Source organism: Eumetopias jubatus, unplaced genomic scaffold (assembly GCF_037043125.1).
Source record: "Eumetopias jubatus isolate StellerSeaLion01/CBP00866 unplaced genomic scaffold, mEumJub1_p1.0 scaffold_14, whole genome shotgun sequence".
In the NCBI taxonomy this organism is placed as follows: domain Eukaryota; kingdom Metazoa; phylum Chordata; class Mammalia; order Carnivora; family Otariidae; genus Eumetopias; species Eumetopias jubatus.
Window position 1 is genome coordinate 46,974,408 of NW_028274820.1, and position 19,599 is coordinate 46,994,006.

The 19,599-nt window shown below is 41.0% G+C and overlaps 1 protein-coding gene and 1 pseudogene across 1 annotated transcript in view; one reads left to right on the top strand and one right to left on the bottom strand.

Annotated features, from left to right (window-relative positions):
- Positions 1 to 19,599, top strand: part of SCIN (scinderin) — an 80,913-nt gene that overhangs the window by 38,517 nt on the left and 22,797 nt on the right. The window contains exons 5-9 of the mRNA XM_028118580.1: positions 7,006 to 7,098; positions 15,454 to 15,586; positions 16,037 to 16,125; positions 16,946 to 17,161; positions 19,184 to 19,305. Coding sequence (XP_027974381.1) covers positions 7,006 to 7,098; positions 15,454 to 15,586; positions 16,037 to 16,125; positions 16,946 to 17,161; positions 19,184 to 19,305 — 653 coding nt within the window. The remainder of the gene's footprint in view (positions 1 to 7,005; positions 7,099 to 15,453; positions 15,587 to 16,036; positions 16,126 to 16,945; positions 17,162 to 19,183; positions 19,306 to 19,599) is intronic.
- LOC114220634 (galactose-1-phosphate uridylyltransferase pseudogene) lies at positions 3,782 to 4,927 on the bottom strand (annotated as a pseudogene).

Genomic DNA, 19,599 nt, shown 5'->3' on the forward strand with positions numbered 1-19,599 from the left:
TTTTAAAGATTTTATGTATTTGACAGAGAGGGAACACAAGCAGGGGGCGTGGGAGAGGGAGAAGCAGGCTCCCCACTGAGCAAGAAGCCTGATATGGGACCCGAGCCGAAGGCAGACGCTTAACGACTGAGCCACCCAGGTGCCCCCAAATACCTGTTTGTTATTGAAATTTTACAAAATATATATAGTCACAATAGAGAAAAAATATATCCCCAAGTCCCACCTTTGAGGAAAAAATAACTAAATCCTTCCTAATCTTTGTTTTCATGTACGAATCTCTGTGTTTTCACAAGATAGAGTTCATACTGCCAATAATGCCTTGCAAACTAAATTTATACTTGAGATATTACATTTTCCTGACCATTGCATAATTTTTATAGTACTTTAATGTCTGTATAGTTTTCCGTTCTATCGATACAGCCTAATTTATTCAATGAATCCCTTTCATGTTGGGCATTTACATGGTTTGTGTCTTTTAATATTGTGAAATGCTGTGATGTATTTATTAGGTTGATCCTTTGCATGTATTTTAATTATTTCCTTGGAATGAACCATTAGAATAGAATTATTGGGTTAAATAATTGGTCTGTTTCTTGGATTTCTGTTACCTACTTCTCTCACGAGGGAGTGCTTAGCAGAATACGGAATCTTTCCCAACATCGGATGTTGTCAGTTGTCTCCTAACCTGTACAATTTTATGGGTAAAGAAGTATTATTGCCTTATTTTACATTCCTTGGTAGTGCATATCTCGTTTGAAGGGCTGTTTGTTCGCACGACACCCTGATGTGATGGAAGACCTTCCCTCTCTCAGCCTTTGAGGCCCCCAGCAGGGGCAGAGCGGCCAGGAAGGGGAGTGGAGAGAGGATTTGGGGAGAGATGAGGACAGCGGTGGAGGGAGGACGGCGGAACACCGCCACTGTAGCAACCAGTGTGTGTGTTGCACGGTAGACGTGCCAGTATTGCTCTCATCAGAAAGAGAGAACTAAGAGTGTCCCCTCTACAGTCTCTGCTGCAAAACACGTTCTGCTTTGTCTTCAGAGACAAGTCCTGGGCAATTAAGTGTGAAGACCTTTCTGGAGCACCCACAGAGGCAGCACGGCGTGCGAGTTACGGGCACCCACTCTAGAGCCAGAGTTCAAATCCTGACTGTCATTTGTTGTAAGATGCATGACGGTGGACAAGTCACTTTGTTTCTTGAGGCATAAAATGGGATAATAAGAGTGCCCAGTTGATGTGATGATGAAATGACTTAATAAATCTAACGTTCTTAGACTGGTGTCTAGTAAATAGGGATATGTAAGCATGTTTTATTTTTTAATTTATTTTAATTTTTATTTTTTGAGAGCAAGAGAGAGAGAGAGGGCATGCAAGAGTGGGGGGAGGGGTAGAGGGAGAGAGAGAGACTCCAAAGTAGGCTCCACACTCAGGATGGAGCCCGATGTGGGGCTCGATCTCACGACTCTGAGATCATGACCTGACCTGAAAGCAAGAGTCGGACGCTTACCGACTGAGCCACCCAGGCGCCCCTGAAAGCATATTTTAAACAAAATTTATGAAGTCTCAGGCATGGCACGCAGTAGCACTTGAGAAGTGTTAGCTGAAGACATGTAATACACAATAAAAGGCAATAAATATGTAAACAGATTTCAATACATGTGGTTTAGACAAGAGGGGTACTAGTTGTTAAAAGGTAGTTTCAAGCAAATAAAATCATGAGTCTCATACAAATATAAAATAACCCATATCAAAGATTTTTATTTGTCATTAAGCCTGGGTGGCTCAGGTTATGATCCCAGGGTCCTGGGATCAAGCCCCGCATCGGGCTCCTTGCTCAGCGGGGAGCCTGCTTCTCCCTCTCCCTCTGCCCCTCTTCCCTGCTCATGCTCTCTTTCTCTCTCTTTCTCTCAAATAAATAAGTAAAATCTTAAAAAAAATAAGAGAACTAGTAAGATATTGTAATTAGTTCAAAGAAGAATCTAAAGAACAGACAAGCGAATGGGTGATCAGTGTTAAGATGAATTTGCTGATAAATGCAAAGCTGGCCTCTTCCACAGGGGAGAAATTAGTCTCATCTCTACCAGAAAAAATTCCTGTGCATCTCTGTGGATGAAATCATTTGCTGCTATCAATCTTCTACTGAATTAGAGAATAAAGAAAAGGAAGGAAAATAACTTTATGGTATCAGATCCCCAGAAGGAGCCCCTAGACACCATCCTTGGAGAGAATCTTTTTGTCTCTTTCCAAGACTTTCCTAGTTTCCCTTGATTTAGGGAAGTATGCAACTAACTATTCTGAAAATAACTGAAGGGCGCATGGGTGACTCAGTCTGTTAGGTGTCCAACTCTTGATTTCAGCTCAGGTCATGATCTCAAGGGCATGAGATTGAGCCCAGGGTTAGGCTCTATGCTGGGCGTGGAGCCTGCTTAAGATTCTCTTTCTCCCTCTACCCCTTCCCTCCCACCCCGTTCTCTCTCTCTCTCTAAAAAAATAAAAAATTAAAATTAAAAATAGAAAAATTTAACAAATTATTAAAATTATGGCATTGAAGGAATCTGTGATGGAATTTAAGCCTCAACACTTGGCAGTTCTGTGGAACATTCACTTCTCCTCTTTGAGCATCAGTGAGCTTTTCTGTAAAATGAGGATAACAGTATCTAGCTCATGGGATCTCTTATAAAAGTGAAACAGTATGCGTCCAAAGCTCTTGACACAGTGCGTGACTCATAGTAGACACTCAATAAGCAGTAACTATTCCTGGGCCAATTATAATTAGCTGAGCCAACCAAAGAATAATTGCTGTTTTGCTTCTACCACACACAGTCAACCTGGGTGGAAGTTACATACAGCATTCCAGAGAGCCTTGGGGAAGGAAAGTGTGTGGCTCCCACAAGGGACACAGAAAACATCGGCTTGGTGAGAGAAGGGAGGTGGTCGAGAATGATGAGAAATAATGCAGTGTCGGTAACATCCAGCCTCTGAAGGGGCTTTGGAATCCAGACAGAAGTTTTGGCTCTGTCAGTAAGCAGCCAAGTCAGCATCATCTGGAATGCAGTTCCCAGGGCCTCACTCCAGACCTAATGACTTAATAGCTGGCTGCTGAGATTATTTATTTTATCAGGTTACCCAGATGTTGCTTGAGCACATTGAACTTTTTAAGAGTCACTGGTGCAGATAGAGGATATAAGCCTTTTTTTCTGGAGTCACATTCTTGAAACTTAGGAGTAAAATGAAATGAGGGGCCTTCCCAGCTAGTGTACAGGATAACTTTCTGGATGAAAATATGAGGTGAGCCTGAAGGCAGGAGGGAACCGACAGGAGTAGATGTAACCCATTGCTCAGGTGATGAGGGACTTCACTGAGGTGGGAATTAAGGTGACTCCGAACATTATTATAAAGAAGCAGAATTTAATGACTAAGTGAGTAGGAGATTCAATATGGAGGACAGGCAGTATTCAGAACTGGCCTCCTGGTTTTAAGTCCAGGTGAACAGAATAGAGATTCACTGACACAAATGGAGAATTGAGAATGGCCAGTTTTGTGGAAAGCTAAGTTCAGTTTGGAGCATGTTAAAGGATGATGATACTTTTAAGTGGAAATTTATAGAAAATAATTGAAGGAAGGGGAGGGGTGGGGAGACTCCAAGCTTGAGTGACAGGTCTTGGCTAGGACAAGAGATGAAATTTTTTTTTTTTTTTTGAAACACAGTTTAGTTTTATTGACCCCACATCTTCCCAACCCTGGGCCCTGGTTCCCTCAAGCAGAAGGCCCTGGTCAGTGTGGTCAGGCGACGGTTGCTGTCTCCCTATCCTTCTGCCGCAGGTGGTAATGAACCTCAGGAACAGTCCTTAGTCTCTCCGCAGCCTGCTCAGGGGTGAGGTCCCTCTGAGCCTGGGCAAGCATTTCATAGCCAACCATGAATTTCCGGACGGTGGCAGAGCGCAGGAGTGGAGGGTAGTAATGAGCATGCAGCTGCCAGTGATCCCAGTTGGCTCCAGCCTTTGATCCGGTGGGAGCCCCGTGCCAGCCCATGGAGTAGGGAAAGGATGTCTCTAATAGGTTGTCATACTTGGTCAAGAGCTTCTTCATAATAGAGGCTAGATCATCACGCTCAGCAGGGGTCAGCTCAGGAAGGTGCCGCACATGCCTCTGGGGCAGCAGCAGTGTCTGGAAGGGCCACACTGCCCCAAAGGGGACCAGTACTAACCAGTGCTCACTGGTTAAGACCAGACGTTCCTTTCTGAGCAGCTCCTGGCGGCCATATTCCATTAGCAGGGGTTCTCCATGTTGACTCTGATAGGCCCGCTCAGATCGCTCCTCACGCTGGGCAGTATTTGGCAGAAAACAACTGGCCCACACCTGGCAGTGGGGATGGGGGTTGGAACAGCCCATCATGGTTCCTTTGTTTTCAAAGATCTGCACCCAAGGGTACCGGGCTCCCAGCTCCTCTGCCACTGCGGCCCATGCATCGATGACAGTTCGGATCTCAGGGACTGACATGAGTGGCAGCATTACATCGGACCAGGGGCGGAAGCACATGACCTTACAAGCTCCTCGAGCAGCCTCTGTTTGGAAAAGGGGATGATCACTGGGTCCTGGATTGGGGGCATCAGGCTGCAGAGCTGGGAAGTCGTTGTCAAACAGGAAGGTGCCATCATAGTAGGGATTCACCTCTCCATTGGCCCGTGTGGCCCCGGGACACAGAGGGTTGTGGGGGTCATGGCGGGGAACTGTCTTCAGGAGCGGGGGCTCTACTTGCCCCTGCCAGGGCCGCTTCATGCGGTGAGCTGACACCAGCACCCACTCATCCTGTAGCGGGTTGTAGCGGATATGCTGATGTTCGCTCGCCCGGAAGGTTGTGGCCGTGGCGTCCGCCTCTGGCGCCTGCCGGCGCTGCTCAGGGATTGATCCGCTGCGCGACATTAGGCCACTTGCGTGGGTGGGGATCGTCTAATAGATGAAATTTTTAAGAAACATCCTCAGATAAGGCTTCTCTGTTTCCCTTCCTCTTTAAAGTTTATTTAATTTTTAAGATTTTATTTATTTAAGAGAAAGAGAGCAAAAGCAGGGGGGGAGGGGCAGAGGGAGAAGCAGGCTCCCCGCGGAGCAGGGGGCTCGATCCCAGGACCCCGGGATCATGACCTGAGTTGGCAGACGCTTTACCAACTGAGCCACCCAGGTGCTCCTCCCTTCCTCTTTAAATTGTCAAAATATATGTTTTTTCACACACCAAGGATTACATGAGTTAAATGCTAATCACTTGACAAACCTAAAATGACTGTTTAAAATTTAAGCATTATCCTACCTGTAAAAAAAAAAAAAAAAAAGCTGTATTTATAGTTTATTTCAGAGATCACAATGTATGGCATAGTTGATAAAGAGAATATGTTTAGTTATTTTCCTCTTTCTATACAAGATGTAAAGTCCTTAAGGTTTGGGAAGATGGTTAGAAACTCATTTGTATACCCCACTGAGGTTTTTGGTAAGTGCTTTGTTTTACTGAATTTTAAAATGATTCTTGGACAATGTACAGCATCCCTCTACCCCTGCAGTTAAGCTTGTTTCTGGTAAATCCCGTGGGTTCAATTCCCAACTGTGCTACAATTCTTTGAGAGGCTAATTAAGAACCTTGGCTCATACGGGAATTGTTGTCTGAAAATTAAAAGTTAGAGTGTGCCGCAAATCTCAGACTCACTTGGCCCACTGGGAAACTACCAATTTCTAGATATGTCCTCAACCCAAATTGTTGATTCCAAACTACTGTCTTGGTTAGAGTAGAATCACAAAAGGGTATATAAGGAGCCTTTTCCTGCTCTTAGGAGATACACATACTTCTAGTCCAGTAAAGGTGTTTCAAAAAAGCACCTTTGATTCCAGGTATTTTGTGTCTTGATCCTACATTTAGCAAAAAAGAAAAACTATTATAATCATTTAGTATGTACAATAATTAAAATGTTTTATTGATCACTGTGTCAACAAAAAAATGAGCATATTCCCAAAGAAAATAACTTCTTTAATGTGTTTTGAAACTCCAGGCAGTGCCCATACTTGAACAAGGATTAGAATTTATACACATTTTTATTGTTGCCTGGCATTTGGCAGTATGTATTTTCACACAACGTATTATAGTGAACATAAAACAAATTATGCAAGGAATTTCATTGTATATGAAATATTTATTGAGTCTAAATGAATACCTTCTTTGCATGTTCTAAATTTGAATTTATGCTTATGTTGTTATAAAAGTCACATTGTTTAGATTGTTTATATTTTTTCCTGTCCTTAACATTCTATATTTGTGTCAATTAATTTAATAATTAAGTTGCTTTATATACCTTTTCTGTGATTATAGTATGTAGAAAATCAAAGCAGATTTAAATGTAGTTTCTACTAATGCTTTATGTACTTAAACTTTTGGATTGTGTCATATATGCAGAAAATACATAAATACATTCATTTATTCATTTGACTATTACTTAATGAGCATCTCTTATGTTCCAGATACTGTTCTAAGTGCCAAATATACAGCAGGAAATACAGCATCGTGTAGTTAAGAATTTGCTCTTTATGTGATGATAATGGTACTCTACCCTCAATAATTTGATCCAAGATTTTTTGGTAATTAAATCTATAGACTGCTTCTAGAAGCAGAGGTCACAAGAAGAAATCTGTTACAGAAGTGAATTTAGACCTCATATCTTAATTGATTCCTACTAGTCTTCAATAATATGAACACCTATGCTTTCATGTGTAGGATTTTACTTTCCTGGAAGTTCGTATCATGAGCAACCTCAGTGTTTGTTTACTTAATGCAGTTCATTCATTTGATCCATGAGCAAAGGCCAATGCAGTATGATTGGTGAGAAATGTTTGAGCCTGGTCATTTTAATTGCAAATATTTGATAATCTATGTCTTTAGAAATATAAGATAGTTTACTTTTTTTTTTTTTAACTCAGCATCCTTTAATGAGCGGTCTTTATCTTTTATCTGTTCACTTTTTTTCCAGGTTTTAGGGACAAAGCCGGAGCTTAGGGATGGAGACGATGATGACGACACCATGGCAGACATAACCAACAGGAAAATGGCTAAACTCTACATGGTGAGTTCACTGTTAGTGAGTTTTGTTGTTTTTACTAGACTGGATACAGCCGGGAGACCTGTTCTGGAAGGGACTCTGCTACAGCTGATAATTCTCATTGCTCTCAAAGAGTAGTGTGTGGGTAGAATCCATTCTATGCTCTAGTATGTTTATTAAAATTCCTCTTTTTATTACTTTTTGTTATTTTCATTAAAAATGTCAATCAGTGAAATTATTGCTACAACTTAAATAAAATTATATAGTGTTGCTGTGCTAGTTTGCAACAATATGTATTGTTTTGTTTTTTAATTTTTTATTGTTATGTTAATCACCATACATTACATCATTAGTTCTTGATGTAGTGTTCCATGATTCATTGTTTGTGCATAACACACAGTGCTCCACGCAGAATGTCCCCTCTTTAATACCCATCACCAGGATAACCCATCCTCCCACCCCCCCTCCCCTCTAGAACCCTCAGTTTGTTTTTCAGAGTCCATCATCTCTCATGGTTCGTCTCCCCCTCCGACTTACTTCCCTTCATTCTTCCCCTCCTGCTATCTTCTTCTTTTTCTTTTTTCTTAAAATATGTTGCGTTATTTGTTTCAGAAGTACAGATCTGTGATTCAACAGTCTTGCACAATTCACAGCGCTCACCATAGCACATACCCTCCCCGATGTCTATCACCCAGCCACCCCATCCCTCCCACCCCCAACCACTCCAGTAACACTCAGTTTGTTCCTGAGATTAAGAATTCCTCATATCAGTGAGGTCATATGATACATGTCTTTCTCTGATTGACTTATTTCACTCAGCATAATACCCTCCAGTTCCATCCACGTCGTTGCAAATGGCAAGATCTCATTCCTTTTGATGGCTGCATAATATTCCATTGTGTATATATACACATCTTCTTTATCCATTCATCTGTCGATGGACATCTTGGCTCTTTCCACAGTTTGGCTATTGTGGACATTGCTGCTATAAACATTGGGGTGCACGTACCCCTTCGGATCCCTACATTTGTATCTTTGTGGTAAATACCCAGTAGTGCAATTGCTGGATCGAATGGTAGCTCTAATTTCAACGGTTTGAGGAACCTCCATACTGTTTTCCAGAGGGGTTGCACCAGCTTAGCATTCCCACCAACAGTGTAGGAGGGTTCCCCTTTCTCCGCATCCCCGCCAACATCTGTCGTTTCCTGACTTGTTAATTTTAGCCATTCTGACGGGTGTGAGGTGGTATCTCATTGAGGTTTTGATTTATTTCTCTTCTCCTGCTGAGTTTAGGCTTTATTTGCTGTTCTTTCTGCAGCTCCTTTAGGTGTAGGGTTAGATTGTGTATTTGAGACCTTTCTTGTTTCTTGAGAAAGGCTTGTATTGCTATATACTTTCCTCTCAGGACTGCCTTTGCTGTATCCCAAAGATTTTGAACAGTTGTGTTTTCATTTTCATTGGTTTCCGTGAATTTTTTTAAATTCTTCTTTAATTTCCTGGTTGACCCATTCATTCTTTAGTAGGATTTTCTTTAGCCTCCATGTATTTGAGTTCTTTCTGACTTTCCTCTTGTGATTGAGTTCTAGTTTCAAAGCATTGTGGTCTGAAAATATGCAGGGAATGATCCCAATCTTTGGTACCGGTTGAGACCTGATTTGTGACCTAGGATGTGATCTATTCTGGAGAATGTTCCATGGGCACTAGAGAAGAATGTGTATTCCATTGCTTTGGGATGGAATGTTCTGAATATGTCTGTGAAGTCCATTTGGTCCAGTGTGTCATTTAAAGTCTTTATTTCCTTGTTGATCTTTTGCTTAGATGATCTGTCCATTTCAGTCAGGGGGGTGTTAAAGTCCCCCACTATTATTGTATTGTTGCCAATGTGTTTCTTCGCTTTTGTTATTAATTGCCTTATATAATTGTCTGCTCCCATGTTAGGGGCATAGATATTTACAAATGTTAGATCTTCTTGTTGGATAGACCCTTTAAGTAGGATATAGTGTCCTTCTTCATCTCTTATTACAGTCTTTGTTTTAAAATCTAATTTGTCTGATATAAGGATTGCCACCCCAGCTTTCTTTTGGTGTCCATTAGCATAGTAAATGGTTTTCCATCCCCTCACTTTCAATCTGGGGGTGCCTTTGGGTCTAAAATGAGTCTCTTGCAGACAGCATATTGATGGGTCTTGTTTTTTAATCCAACCTGATAGCCTGTGTCTTTCGATTGGGGCATTTAGCCCATTTACATTCAGGGTAACTATTGAAAGGTATGAATTTAGTGCCATTGTATTGCCTGTAAGGTGACTGTTACTGTATATTGTCTGTGTTCCTTTCTGTTCTGTGCTGCTTTTAGGCTCTCTCTTTGCTTAGAGGACCCCTTTCAATATTTCTTGGAGGGGTGGTTTCGTGTTTGCAAATTCCTTTAGTTTTTGTTTTTCCTGGAAGTTTTTTATCTCTCCTTCAATTTTCAATGAGAGTCTAGCTGCATATAGTATTCTTGGCTGCATATTTTTCTCGTTTAGTGCTCTGAAGATATCATGCCAGTCCTTTCTGGCCTGCCAGGTCTCTGTGGATAGGTCTGTTGCCACTCTAATATTTCTACCATGGTAGGTTACATATCTCTTCTCCCGAGCTGCTTTCAGGATTTTCTCTTTGTCTCTGAGACTCGTAAGTTTTACTATTAGATGTCGGGGTGTTGACCTATTTTTATTGATTTTGAGAGGGGTTCTCTGTGCCTCCTGGATTTTAATGCCTGTTTCCTTCCTCACATTAGGGAAGTTCTCTGCTATTATTTGCTCCAATATACCTTCTGCCCCTCTCTCTCTTTCTTCTTCTTCTGGGATTCCAATTATTCTAATGTTGTTTCGTCTTACCATATCGCTTATCTCTCGAATTCTGCCCTCGTGATCCTGTAGTTGTTTCTGTCTCTTTTTCTCAGCCTCTTTATTTTCCATCATTTGGTCTTTTATATCGCTGATTCTCTCTTCTGCCTCATTTATCCTAGCAGTTACTGTCCCCATTTTTTATTACACCTCATTAATAGCCTTTTTGATTTCGACTTGGTTAGATTTTAGTTCTTTTATTTCTCCAGAAAGGGTTTCTGTAATAACTTCCACGCTTTTTTCAAGCCCAGCTAGTATCTTTAAAGTCATGATTCTGAACTCTAGGTCCGACATCGTACTAATGTCCGTATTGAGTAGGTCCCTGGCTGACGGTATTATCTCTTGTTCTTTTTTCGTCTTGTCATTTTGTCCAGAGGAGAATAGATGAATGAGAGAACAAAATACTAACAGGTTAACAACGTCCCCAGCAAATATACTCTATACAAATGAGAAAAGACCTGAAACCAGGGGAAAGGCAAGGGAAAGAAAGAAGAAAGAAAGAAAGAAAAAAACAAAAAGAAAAAGATAAAAACAAAAACAGAACAATACAAAAAAACCCCGAATATGATCAAATATGATCAGGCTAGTGCATAGATCAGTGCCACACACTAGATTTTGGGCGTATTTTGGTCTGTTAGAAAAAAGTGCCTCCTAACATTTTAAAGGAAGAAAGATTTATATATGTACAAAATAAGGGTTGATACAATGAAGGGATGGAAGATGACTGTAAAGATGAAAAGTATAAAAGATTTTATAAAAGGAATTAATACAATAAGAAGTTGTTTGAAAAAAGAAAGAAGATTTAAAAAAAAAAAGGAGAGAATGTGATCAGGCAGGAAACTAGAACAAAGCCATACACTAGTGATTTAGGGTATATTTTGATCTGTTAGAAGAAACTGTACCTCAAAATTTTAAAGAGAGAAAAACTTATATATATATATGCCCAAAATAAGGGTAACTACTATGAAGGGATTAAATATGACTCTAAAAATGAAAAATAAAAAATATTTTTTTAAAAAAAGGGATTGATAAGATGTTGGTTGAAAATGGGAAAAAGAAAAATTAAAAAAAAACAGTTAAAAAAATTAACTTTGAAAAACTAATGAATCATGGTAAAAAAAAGCCATGAATTCTATGTGCAGTATTCCCCTAGCGCTGGAGTTCTCCCGTTCTCCTTGATCGGTAAACTTGGTCTTGGCTTGCTGGCTGTTGTGCTGATCTTCTGGGGGAGGGGCCTGTTGCCGTGGTTTCCCAAATGTCTTTGCCGGAGGTGGAATTGCCCCACCCTTGTCGGTCCGGGCTAAGCAAGCTGCTCGGGTTTGCTCTCAGGAGCTTTTGTTCCCTGCAAGCTCTCGGTACAGCTTTGGAGGACCAGGGGGAAAATGGTGGCCTCCCAATCTCCACTCAGAGGAGCTGAGAACTCAGGGCCCGCTCCTCAGTGCGCCCCCAGAGAAAAGCAATCACTCCCGTCTCCCTGTCTCTGGCCGCACTCTGTGCTCACCCAGCCTGTGACCGAGTGTTTCTATCTCTGGCACCCGACCCTGTGTGGAGTCTCCAAACCCAGCAGATCCCTGCAGTGCGCTCCCGCGCCACTCCTCCCCGGGGAGGAAGGGGAGTCTCCCCGGCTCTGCCGCTTGTTGGGTCCCTGCTGGAGGAGCAGTGGCCCGACTGGGCCGCGGATCACAGTTTATGGCAACCCCGAGCTGAGAGCCCGCGCCTCGGTTCCGTCTCTGCAGCCGGCTTCCCCGCTCCGATACCTGGGAGCTCTGCTGCACTCAGGCACCCCCGGTCTTTCTGTGACCCCGAGGGTCCTGAGACCACACTGTCCCGGGAGGATTCCACCCCCCGCTTAGCCACTGCAGCGACGTCCCTCAGCGGAGCCGACTTCTAAAAGGTCCGATTTTGTGCTCCGCGGCTCTATCACTTGCCAGAAGTGGCCGACGGAGGCCCCTCCCCCGCCGTCTATCCTCCCGAATATCGCCTCGGATTCACTTCTCCGCACGTCCTACCTTCCAGTAAGTGGTTGCTTCTCTGTTCAGAGAGTTTTTGCTACTGTCTTCTTCAGTCTCCTGTTGAGTTCGTAGGTGTTCAGAATGGTTTGATCCCTATTCAGCTGAATTCCTGAGACCAGCTGAAATCCAGGTCTCCTACTCCTCCGCCATCTTGCTCCGCCCCCCTGCAACAATATGCTTTGATATATGACATTCAATAAAATGTTTCCTTCATGGAATGAAAATACTCAGTAAGGTTTTTCTTATAAAATTTTGATAAACTATAAAATCTTCATGTTATTTTAAATATCCTGTTTAGCCATAATGAAGGCTTTTTTCATTACAGGAGGGCAAAGCTATCAAATCAGACAGCTGGGAGGAAACAGAGTAAAAACAACCCTGTCCTGGCCATTGGACTCCTAGCTTCATGTCATCTTTGTAGTGATGACCCACTGGATGACCTTGGGCAAGATATGACCATGCTGGGTCTCAGTTTTCTTATCTGAAAAAAAGAGAGACAGAGTCCATTAGAAGATTATTCAGGTTCCTTACAACTCCAGAATTTTATGATTTTATTGCTGGTGAAGGTGACAGAAGTCACAGATACACCAGTATCTGAGACTGCTCAAAATGGGATCCTTCAGGAGTTCCCTCCCCTTGTTGACTTTCCAAGCGCATGATTTGGAGCAGACCACTAATCTCCCTGGAGAACTAGGTAGTCATCAGTCATCACAGGAAGGAGTTATATTTGCTGTTCTTGAAGGGAACTTCTAACTCAGAAACTGATTTTGAATGAAGGTCAAGTTACTAACTTGTGTCTAATAACTTGTGTTTTGTAAAGAGGAAGTGAATTATATTCTTCCTAGATGGCAAAGGAAAATGTGGTCACGACTGCTGCTAAATACTGATGTTTTAATATAAGCCACACAGAAATTGTTATTCTAAAGAATTCGAGGGGGCGCTGCGGTGGCACAGTTAGTTGAGTGTGGGACTCTTGGTTTCGGCTCAGGTGGTGATCTCGCGGTCAAGGGATCGGCATTCCCCCTTCCCCCCACCCCAGACTTCAATGTGGAGTCGGCTTGGGATTCTCTCTTCCCTTTCCCTCTGCCCCTCCCCCCATGTGTATGCGGGCGTGCGCTCTCCCTCTCTCTCTCTCTCAAATAAATAAAAATTAAAAAATTAAGACTTCATGGCACTTTTTCGTTACTGCTTCTAAAACCCATTTTCAACAGCTTAACAAATATCTTTTATGCCTCGTCGTCAAATAAAACGATTCTCCCTTTTGGGCATTAGGAACTGACTAAGAAATGAAACTGTGATGTTAATCCTGCATCATTGCTCCCTCTAATGGATGTATAATGTATTGCATGTATATAAAATACAAAGTCTGAAAATACTTTAATTTGGGATTGCAGAACAAAGCTGGGAAACAGAGTCACCTAGGCAATTTCTAAAAAAACAGAATTCAAGCCCCACCACAATGCTGCAAAACTCCACCACTGATCTAGGGAGAGCCCTGGAATCTGCATATTTATCAAGTGCCCAGGTGATTACCTTGCAGCCTATAAGCTGGCCTTTGAAAAATGGAATTCTAACCTGGGCATTAATATCACTTTCAATTTTGCAAGACCACCTTCAACTTTAAAAAATTGTTCTTTTAAAAATTTTTTTTTAATTTTTAGATTTATTTATTTGGGACAGAGAGAGAGCATGCGTGCACACGGAGGGGCAGAGGGAGAGGGAGAATCAGACTCCCCGCTGAGTGGGGAACTCCGTGCAGGGCTCAATCCCAGGACACTGAGATCATGACCTGAGCAGAAGGCAAATGCTTAACCGACTGAGCCACCCAGGCGCCCCGAAAGAAAATGTTCTGTGGTTATTTCCAAACTTCAAGACTCTAAGTAAAAAACTATTTGTGATAGAGGAAATTTACTTTGACAATTTGCACAAACTGTACTTAAATTACAGGACCTAATTTGAAAACAGTCTATAAGCATAGACTGTAATGTGCCAGTGCCTTCTTAGCATAGTGCTTGGCATATGGTAGGCACTCAGTAAATGTTAAATGAATATTAAGCTTTAGCTTTTGTGTGTGTGCAATGAGTATAAGATTATTACCTAGTTGAAAAAATTGCTATAAAAATTAGTAAGTAATCATGTAAAGTTCATCACTTGGTGCCTATTATATAGAAATCTCAACAAACCTTAGCCATTACTATTATCATTATTATTTTCTGATGCTTTAGGTCCAGTGTTGAAACTTCACTTTTTATTAATGGTTCTTTTACTCCAAAAGACTTTATTTTAATTCCATATAGTTAACATATAGTGTTATCTTAATTTCAGATGTACAATATAGTGACTCAAGAATTCTATACATTACTCAGTGCTCATCGTGATAAGTGTACTCTTAACCCCTTCACATATTTCACCCATCCCCCGCCCACCTCCCCTCTGGTAACCATCAGTTTGTTCTCTGTAGTTAAGAGCCTATTTCTTGGTTTCTTTCTCTCTCTCTTTTTCCTTTGTTCATTTGTTTTGTTTCTTAAATTCCACATATGAGTGATATCATATGGTATTTGTCTTTCTCTGACTTATTTCACTTAGCATTATCCTTTCTAGATCTATCCGTGTTGCTGTAGATGACAAAACTTCATTCTTTTTATGGCTGAGTAATATTCCATTGTTTATATACATGCCATATTTTCTTTGCACATTCATCAGTCAATGGACAGTTGGGCTGTTTCCATAATTTGGCTGCTATAAATATAGGGGTGGGTGCATACATCTTTTTGAGTTAGTGTTTTAGTATTCTTGGTTAAATATCCAGTAGTGGAATTACTGGATCATATGGTAGTTCTATTTTTAATTTTTTGAAGAACCTCCATACTGTTTTCCACAGTAGCTGCAACAGTTTGCATTGCTCCCAGCAGTGCATGAGGGTTCTATTTCTCCTTATTCTTGCCAACACTTGTTGTTTCTTGTGTTTTTGATTTTAGCCAATCTGACAGGTTTAAGTGATATCACATTATGGTTTTGATTTTTATTTCCCTGATAAGTGATGATGAACATCTTTTCATGTGTCTGTTGTCCATCTGTATGTCTTCTTTGGAGAAATGTCTGTTTATGTCTTTTGCCCATTTTTAATTGGACTATTGGGGGTTTTTTGGTGTTGAGTTATGTAAGTTCTTTATGTATTTAGGATACTAACCCTTTATCAGATATGCCATTCAAAAATATCTTCTCCCATTCCGTAGATTGTCTTTTAGTTTTGTTGATTGTCCAAAGGACTTTGAAGAAGCGGTATAATTTGGCTCATGGATTTTTGTTGTTGTTTTTTTTTTAAATAGCTTTGTTGAAATATAATTTACATACCATACCCATTTAAGGGGTATGGTGTACAATTAAATGGTTGTTGTTACATTTACAGAGTTGTACAGCCATCACCATAATGTAATTTTAGGACATTTTTATTATCTGCAAACAAGCTCATGGTTTTTATATTAGGTTTCAGATGCCAGTGGATCCATGAGAGTGACTGTGGTTGCAGAAGAGAACCCCTTCTCCATGGCAATGTTGCTTTCTGAAGAATGCTTTATTTTGGACCATGGTGCTGCAAAACAGATTTTCGTATGGAAAGGTAAACCACTGACATTGTAGCTGTGCTTCAGATTTACAGCTATTTCTTTGAAGAGGTAAAGAAAACATCTTTTCTGATTAAAAAAAAACTATCATTTTGAGACTTGATCTGTAAATAGCTCATGTAAAACGCAGACATCAAAACCATATTTTCTTCCTCCTAGTATCATTTGCCAGGAATCATGGGGTAAAAGAAAGCATTAGGGCAATTAAAACAAATCTTTTATACATATTTGGCGATCATTAGGATATTAATAAATATAATTTATACATATTTGGCGATCATTAGGATATCAATAAATATAATTTAACATACCAGGACATTTTTGCCATTCTCAGTGTCATATTTAAATTAAATTATAATTATGTTTGTTTCTTGGTGTGCAAATGTTTCATAATCATGTAATACCTTCCCTCTCTGAGATTCTTTTTCATTTATCCTCTATTTTAGGTAAAGATGCTAATCCCCAGGAGAGAAAGGCTGCAATGAAGACAGCTGAAGAATTTCTGAAGCAAATGAATTATTCCACCAATACCCAAGTAAGTGTGTGTGAAAATGAGCTGGCTAGAAAAAAATTTTAAAATGTGGGAGCTCATCCTATCTCCATAAAACTCATGAGAGAATTTGGTTCAAAGTAACCTATGCATGGAAGTCATTCTTCCCTTATGTGTGTGCCACATGGTGCCCATGTCCCTAGAACCATAGCTTTGTGGAGGATGGAATTTTGCAGAAACTGGGGATCAGACCTTCCATGGGGCTGCATGATAAAAAAAAAAGACCCCATATGTTTCTTCCATGGCATTTCAGTCAAGATGATCAACCACAGTTGAATGCACTGAGAGCACTTTTCAGTTAGTCCACAGAGCAAGTTGTACAGACATGGGCTAATACCCACCTAATATTTGGCTTCATTGACATCAGCTTAGACACCTGACTAGGTGCTCTTCCTTTTCTGAGTCTTTCAGCCTCATCCTTTCTCTTCAGTTTTATGTCCTGGCACAAGGAACACAATGAAATCATTTCTTCCAGGTCACAGATCTCTTATAAGCCTAATGCAGAAAACCAGTCATATGTGTTTGACTGTAATGGTAACACGAAAAGAACTTTGTTCTTACTTCAAACATCCAAATTCAGTGGCAATCACTTTAGTTGTGACAAAAAGTACAGTTGGATTGTTTTTCCTTCATATCTGATAATCTTCCATTTTACATTCACTTATGGATCCCAGCTTCTAATTTACATCTGTCATCACAGAAACCAAGACAGTCTTTTCATTTTCTTAGTTTTTTCTCCACTCCTGGATGAATGTTTTTCCTCCGTCTATTTTCTTTTTATAATAGTCATTGTTTTAAATTTTAGATTCAAGTTCTTCCAGAAGGAGGGGAAACACCAATCTTCAAACAGTTCTTTAAGGACTGGAGAGAGAAAGATCAGAGTGATGGTTTCGGGAAAGTCTATGTCACCGAGAAAGTGGCTCGAATAAAACAAATTCCATTTGATGCCTCAAAACTGCATACTTCTCTGCAGATGGCCGCCCAGCACAATATGGTGGATGATGGTTCCGGCAAAGTGGAGGTATTGGGCTGTTTCTGTTTGTGTTTGTTTGTTTTCATCAAGCCCATTTATGCCAGTACACCTGGAAATGTAATTTCAGAAGACTACAAACTTTGTCATTTTACTTGTTAATTTCACTTACTAATAAAGGTGGACCATGACTGTATATTAAATCAGGGAGTTTAAAGCCGGAAGAGATACTCTCTGACCTTCAATGCTATTTTACACTGTGTGTGTTGAGATTCCAAGAAGTTAGGTGATTTGTGCAAGATCACCTCATTATCATCTTAGAGACGTGTTGTGGAACCCAGTCATCTTGTTTCCTGGTCCAGAAATGCTCCTGGTCCTGGAACTGGGATTGTCCAGTGAGGGCAAGTGGCTCTGAATGTACCAATGACCATTATTTAGACCTTTCCTTGTATCTTACAGGCATTCACAAAAGCAAACTGGGCATGTACTAAACTCACAGATATTTTTAGAGCATTCAAATTATTTGTTGATTATTCCCATTTTTTTGAAAAAAATTACTCATAACTCCCTTATAATTCTCCCTAATTCAACTCTCTTCACCCTCTAGTCTTGAGTCATCTAACTTAATGAGACCTGGGTAATGTTATGTCTTATTTTAAAATATTCTAATGGCACTCCATCTTCAGCTGGGCCTGCAAGGTCTTCCAGGATTTGATCCTTGCTCTCCTCGCTGCCTCACCCTCCTCCCTCTGGCTAAAGTCTCCGCTCCTTCTCCTGCCTGATTCAGTTCAGTCACAAGCTGCACCTCTTTGAGAAGCCCTCCCTCTGCCCTGGAGCAGCCTTTCTCTGTGCTCAAACCATAAGTGATATTTTTCACAGAACCATCATCTAAGGACTGCAAAACTTTATTTTTCTTCCTAGTGCTCTCGTTAGTTCCTTGAGGGCAGGAATTGACTATTTTATCTTTGTATTCCCAAGGCTTACCACAATGTCTGGAGCAAAGTATATGGGAAAGAGATTTAGGAAGTAGTTTGCCTCTTTTCAAAGACATGAAGTATGCATCTAAGCCATCCAGGGGTTGTGGGAGGTGCAAACGGAGGAAGGCCCCTTGTGGCCATTGTCCGAGAGGTATCAGCTTCCGGTCTGAGCCTGTCTCCTGCTCAGACGTGCTTTTCTGCAGCTCTGCACAGCCGCAGGGCCTCTTGGCAGATGTGGCTCCCCAGCACCATGTCCCTGCTGCAGTCTCCTTGTGTCGGGTCACGTTGTCTCCGAGATGTCCTCCTGAGTCGTCCCCAGACTTTGGAAGGCTGGGGGCTTTCTCTAGGCTTTAGGCTTTTGGGCTTAGCCCGGTAGTGCTGTTGTTTCTCCCCTGCTCACCAGAATGTCGTGCGTCCCTCTGAAAGCACTGCCGCTCCTTCATCTCCAGCTTTCAAGGGAAGGGATGCATCCTCCTGCTCCCCGGGAGGGTGCGCATGCGCACAGTGCCTGGCAGGCTCTCCCGTGTTACTTTCCTGGTTCATCTGCAGCTCTCATCTCTCCAACTTGGAGTGTCTTTAATCTGTGATGAGGATGAGAAACTAGGAAAAAAAAAAAAACTGGTTCTGCCTACTTTTACCTTTTCAGTCTTATGCCTAGATGATGATTCTTAAAAATACTCAAGCAATTGGCATCTTATTTGGTCCCAATCTGCCACTCTTGCCTAAAGAAATAATAGTTTCATGCCCTACAGTGCAGGGGAAAAATGTTTTTAACAAACAAACAAGTTATCTTCCAATGGATGAAATATTTTATGCAAGTTAAGAGACATATTTCTGAGCCGAATATTTTAGTTCCTTATTCCACTGGAGTCTCGTGTTATTTTCACTAATCAATCAAACAGGAGGTATGTATTAATAGTGAACAAATGGTCAAACTGATAAAATTTCTTCCCATTGCTTAATTTGAAAGCTAGTTAGAAAAGTATTTAAAAGTTATTTAACAATAGATCTAACCCCCCTCCCAAAAGTAACTCCTGAGAAGTACTATTAGATCAAGAAAATTTTAATTTTGTTACACACATTCCATTCCTTTCAGATTTGGCGTGTAGAAAATAATGGTAGGATCGAAATTGATCAAAACTCATATGGCGAATTCTATGGTGGTGACTGCTACATTATACTCTACACTTATCCCAGAGGACAGATTATCTACACCTGGTAAGTTTTCCTCTTTCTGAAGATCTCAAGTTCCAAGGAGGACAGATTTTGCTGCAAAGTTACGTTTCATCAAATTCCGTGGGATATGAGGTAGAATTATCCTATAGTTACCCCAGTGAGATTTGTATAGCATGCATGTGGTATTTTCTTTCAATATGATTTTTGACTGTATTTTATAGCCTTGTCCACAAGCAGGAAGGGTTAGATAAAAATCATCCTTTCTAGGGGCACCTGGGTGACTCCGTTGGTTAAGCCTCCAACTCTTAATTTCAGCTCAGGTCATGATCTCAGAGT